The sequence below is a fragment of the Aegilops tauschii genome, chromosome 4 (assembly GCF_002575655.3).
Source record: "Aegilops tauschii subsp. strangulata cultivar AL8/78 chromosome 4, Aet v6.0, whole genome shotgun sequence".
Classification (NCBI taxonomy): domain Eukaryota; kingdom Viridiplantae; phylum Streptophyta; class Magnoliopsida; order Poales; family Poaceae; genus Aegilops; species Aegilops tauschii.
The window spans coordinates 138725717-138731000 of record NC_053038.3 but is presented as its reverse complement, the minus strand read 5'-3'; the positions used below and the strand labels follow the sequence as shown (position 1 = coordinate 138731000).

The 5284-nt window shown below is 50.9% G+C and overlaps 1 protein-coding gene across 1 annotated transcript; it reads left to right on the top strand.

Moving 5' to 3' along the window:
* The first annotated feature begins 265 nt into the window (after nucleotides 1-265).
* Nucleotides 266-2932, top strand: LOC109785073 (WD repeat-containing protein VIP3). The gene is made up of 2 exons (XM_020343680.4): nucleotides 266-690; nucleotides 2129-2932. The coding sequence occupies exons 1-2, from the start codon at nucleotides 346-348 to the stop codon at nucleotides 2750-2752; spliced, it is 969 nt and encodes a 322-aa protein (XP_020199269.1). The 5' UTR covers nucleotides 266-345; the 3' UTR covers nucleotides 2753-2932.
* The last annotated feature ends 2352 nt before the right edge of the window (nucleotides 2933-5284 follow it).

The following is a 5284-nucleotide window of genomic DNA, read 5'->3' as shown; positions in this document are numbered from 1 at the left end:
CACGTTGCGTTGGAGCATCTCTGGATAGGAACGCCTGTCCGACAACATGAGCGGCGCTGCATTGCCGGATGGGGACTGTTCTGCTGTGACAGATCAACGGATGCAGTGTCGTCGGTCCGACGGCGTGGTAGGGTATCAGTCGGATGATTCGTAGCAGCGCCAATGCACGAGGGGTCCAGCTACTCAGCCACATTTATTTTTCTTGAAAAAACCAGATTTGCCCTTTTTTCCTTCGTTTTTCTAATAAACCTCTTCCAAAACCCAGGAACCCCTCCCAGCTCCCCTCCCGTCAGCAGCCAGATCAAACGCCTAGGGTTTGGTTCGTGAGAGAGAAGAGAGGGTGCGATGAAGCTTGCGGGGCTCAAGTCGGTGGACGGAGCTCACGAGGACTCGATCTGGGCGGCCGCGTGGGTGCCCGCTGTTGACCACCGCCCCACGGCGCTGCTTCTCACCGGCTCCATCGACGAGACCGTCCGCGCCTGGCAACCCGACGACCTCGCCGCCGCGTCCCCCCCGGCGGGAGGGCACGCGCTCGGAGTGATATCCCTCGCGGCGCATCCTGCCGGGGTCATAGCCGCCGCGGTCTCCATCGACAGCCACGTCCGCGTCTTCGACGTCGACTCCGGCGCATCCATCGCCACGCTCGATGCCGCGCCCTCCGAGGTCTGGGGCGTTCAGTTCCACCCCAAGGTATGGCGCTGGCTTTGTGTCTTCCTTTTCCTCCGTGATCTTGCTCACAAGTTGTTACTGCAAAGAGGTTGAGTGACTGAGAGATGCTTGTAAGGTGTGCGCCTTCAGTGAAATGCTATCTAGCTTTGGTTGATTTGGGCACAGAATGCCATGATAGAACCGCCTGGTTTGGATTGTTGACGAGTTTGTAGGTTTACATTGTGCTTTGCTTCTTACTAAGTCTACTTGAGGGGTGAAACTGAAGAAATTTGTGGGCTTCTTTCAAATAGTGCTGTAGTTTTACTACGTTTCAGTATAGAATGCCCTGGGAAAATAGTGGCCTGGCTGGACATCTCGTTGTTGTTTTAGTAGGTTTAAAAAAATGAGAAGGAAACAAGACTGCTTTTGCAAAGTTACATGAAAACTATGCCACGGGTCCAATTTGCTACAATAAGCCATTGATGATTTGCGTGTATCCGGAAATCATGTAGCGGGAGAGGTTTGCAGTTGTCGATTTAGGAAAGCAGTGTGGTGCACTGGCCTGCATTTTACGACATGCCAGCCTTGTCTTCTATTTTAGGTACGTACTGAATATTTACTTCCATTGTTGCATTGATTTAGTGAGATAAGTTTGTTAGAGGCTGCAAGCGTGTACGTTTTGTGATTCAACCTATTAGCTTCTGTATTCTACGCTATGAAGTTTATGTTGTACTACTGTACTATGCTTTCTAGACGACTATATTCGGTAAGTTAAGGTGATTAAGGAACAAAGCAGATAATTATGGGGTTAAATTAATCATGATTGGAGTTCATCTTTCTGCAGTATTATTTTGGGGCCTCACTAAGCTGGTTAACAAATACTTACATAGTCCACATTTGAAAGTAAGTATTGCTAGAAAAAATAATGTGCCGAAGTAAGCTGTTGTCCGTTCTGTTACATCTCGCCTTGTTAATATGAATCACATTGTTACTTTCACGATCGTACTTAATTTTGTGAGATGATTTTATTTTCTTGTGCTACTCACTGCTTCTTGCTGGAAATTGCAACAATGACATATAGTGTTAACTCTAAAGTGATTTCTGTTCCATACTTTACGAATGTGTACTTTACTTTTTACAGATTAAATTTTAATATGTTCTGACACATGCATGATCTATAACTAGATTGACATGGTTTTATTGCATATGCAGTCGATATATTTTGGTGGGATAATGGTTATTGCTTGAGTCTTGTGTGATCTGACAGCGTAATCAACATATGCCACTTTGTCCGAAACCTTGACTATGTATGTATATTGTATGGCACTGTAACCAATTAGCTAGCACATACTACGAATGAAACCTGTGAATGAATTGCCCTAGTTTTTCTGATTTACGGTGGAATCAGTCTGTCAATTTGTATACACTTTGTCAAACAGGTTGAGTTATTAACAGGTGAATGAAATGATTTCCTTGTCAGGGTGTTGCTCTGGCTGCAGCTGGTGGTGGCAGTGGATCAGTAAAACTCTGGGACACGGAGAAGTGGCAACCTATTGCCAGCCTTCCTGTTCCGCGTCCAGAGGGAGCTCGCCCCGATAAAACAGGCAGCGGCAAGTTTGTTCTTTCAGTGGCCTGGAGTCCAGATGGCAAGCTCTTAGCATGTGGATCCATGGATGGCACGATTGCGGTGTATGATGCGGTCCGCATGAAGTTCCTCCACCACCTGGAGGGGCACCACATGCCAGTGAGGTCCATGGTGTTCTCGCCGGTGGACCCCCATGTGCTCTTGACCGGATGTGACGACTCCCACATCCACATATACGATGCCAAGGAGAAGGGCCTGATCGGGGCCATGTCGGGTCATGCGAGCTGGGTGCTGAGCATCGACGTGAGCCCGGATGGCATGGCGGTGGCGACAGGCTCCAGCGACCGCACCGTCCGGCTCTGGGACATCAATGCGAGGGCGTCAGTTCAGACCATGAGCAACCACTCAGACCAGGTCTGGGCCGTTGCATTCCGGCCGCCGGGAGGGGAAGGAGTCCGTGCTGGCCGGCTCGCCAGCGCTTCGGATGACAAGAGCATCTCCCTGTACGATTACTCCTAGTTTTACAGATTAGGCGAGCTGTGATACAGCCCTCTGTTATTGCCGTCTGTTCTACCATGACCTGTACCGCTGTACGATGCTGACTAAAGCCGTCACTTGCAAGTTGAGCGGGTTTAATTGTAGTGGTTAAAAGTGATTTTCCTGCAAGTGATTGCGACATGCTTATTTGGATTTCGGGTATAGCTCGTCTCTGCCTCTTGCGTGGTTTCACAAAGCCACAAGATCTGGCTGTATTAGCTCAGTTAACACCCACTCCAACATGTTAGTACTTATCTGCTTGCGTTGGACTGCTTCGTTGGCATAAATACGCCACCGCGCCCGTGGGGTTTGCCAGCGGAGGATGCTCTCCATGTGGCAGAGGAAAGTATAGTTTTCATCTCAAATCCTTCTTGATGTCTCAATACCCTGATTTTCAATGCCATATAATTCAGCGGACGCTACTTGTCGAAAGGATGATGTTTGGGTCGGATTGGCCGCCTCGGCAGCTGTTGGATGGCACGTGCGACAACCGTCTGTTCTCTGCCGGCGTTGACCGCATCCATTTGCAACAAAGAACGTGTTGCGCTTGAGGCTTTGCAACACGAGCTGTGTTGCTGCCCGTCCATTGCAACATAGCCCATGTTGCGGACAATATGGACAAGGTGTTATAGTGCTAGCATCGTCCCCTACGTTGATGAAAACCTTGCAGCACCACCCCTAGGCCTCGCAGCAGCGCCAATGACAACCTTTGCTGCGACCCCGCCTTCCCCTGTAGCAAAGCTCTCGGACAGGGCAGGGGGGGTGAGCAACCGCATGCCAAAGGAGAGCCCCTGGGTGAAACCCCCTGCCGTAGGGGAGCGTGAGGACATGAGCAGCCGCCTGCCAAAGTAGGAGAGAAAAAGCGAAGGGGAGGACATGAGCAGCCGCCTGCCAAAGTAGGAGAGAAAAGCGAAGGGGAGGAAGACGAGATGAGCAAGGGGATAAAGTTTCACAAAGGTTTTCCTCGTCTGCCCACCCGCATTCACGTCGTCCGTTCAATCTGAAGAGATCCGACGGCTCGTTGCGTGACCGACGCAACATGTCAATCAGTCGGTTGAAATAGAGAATTTTCCATATACAGTAATATACACCCCGAACATTACAAAACCGGAAATCAAGCCCCTTAATTTACATACATGTGGCCTGGCTTGCGCGCCTATTGCCACAGGTGATCCTCCTAGGCTCCCAACCCACCGACCATCGCGCATCTTATTCCACCCACCATATTGTTCGGTAAGCTAAACACGCATCCATCCGAGCAGGCCACAAATTCGCAGACCTTGCTCTTGAATAACAAAATGTCATGGCAATGTTGTACATTTTGGACCAAACAATTTCCTTCAATTTGACTAAGAGTGTGTTGGCTAGAAAGTAGTAAAGTCAAAGTAAGCCTCTATTCATAAAGGAGAGATAATCCCAAAATCAAAGCTAGTTTATTCTCTTGTACCTGGTCTTTTTTTTTGAAAAAGGGGGTTAAACCCCCGGCCTCTGCATCAATTGATGCATACAACCATCTTTATTAATTATTTCACAAAGGTCTGACAAGAAAATATATCAAGCCACCGGAGGCCACCACTCACACCTACAAACTCGATAATGTGGAGTGCTCTCATCCCTCATATCTAAAACTGGTGTCGTCGTCGATCCATCCACATAACGTATCGGGACTAACAGCCGATGCAGCAGACCTAAAGCGCGCACCACATGCACACGTTTTAGAAGCCAGAAGTCGCCATCATCCTCGGACCGCTGACTCATCTTCAGGATAGAGATCGGCATCATCCTTGCCATTCCAGACATCCGTCGACGCCACCACGGCGCCCAACGGGGCCACCGCCCTGCGCGCATTCATCCAGACTCGAAGACTCTGGAAGATCTGTCGTGCGTAGCACCTGCCGACCAGGCATGACACAGCGTAGCACCTATCGGTCAGGCATGACTTGACATCTCCACCGAAGCTCCGTGCAAGACTTAGCCGCTCCACCTCCTGCCCCTGTCTTCCAGCGCTGCTCCACAAACGATGCTCCCAAGAGAGTAACGATACCACAATACCGCCATCGTCCGATCTGGATGACCAGATCTTAGTGTTTCCCCGAAGCAGCACGAGTGGGTCGATAAAAGTTACAGGACGATGCCTTCATCGAGGTAACGACGCAAAACGCCGCCATCGGCTCGGTTTTCACCGGCAACTCTGTTTCCCCAACTTGCAGTCGGGACTAGATGCCGGATCTAGAGATCCGACCACCCAGCCTCAGGCCGACCATCTCTGATGGAGGAGGAGGCCACCACCGCCACGCCCAGGGCCGCAGCCCCCGACGGCCTCGAGTTGCGGGTCGATCCCAAGGACAGTAAGCCATTGACGGAACGGTACACGAGGTTGCGGCCCGCCGAAGCCCATCTAGGCCCAAATCGAGCGCCGCCGCTGGACCTGCCACCGTACGCCGCCGCCGCCCCGCACACCCTATCGTAGATCTGGCTATCACGGGCCGCCACCGTTCTGACCGAAGCGCGGGC

Coding starts and splice junctions, on each gene's coding strand:
- LOC109785073 (XM_020343680.4), top strand. CDS start 346: ATGAAGCTTGCGGGGCTCAAGTCGGTGGACGGAGCTCACGAGGACTCG. Junction 691..2,128: donor GCGTTCAGTTCCACCCCAAG/GTATGGCGCTGG, acceptor TTTCCTTGTCAG/GGTGTTGCTCTGGCTGCAGC.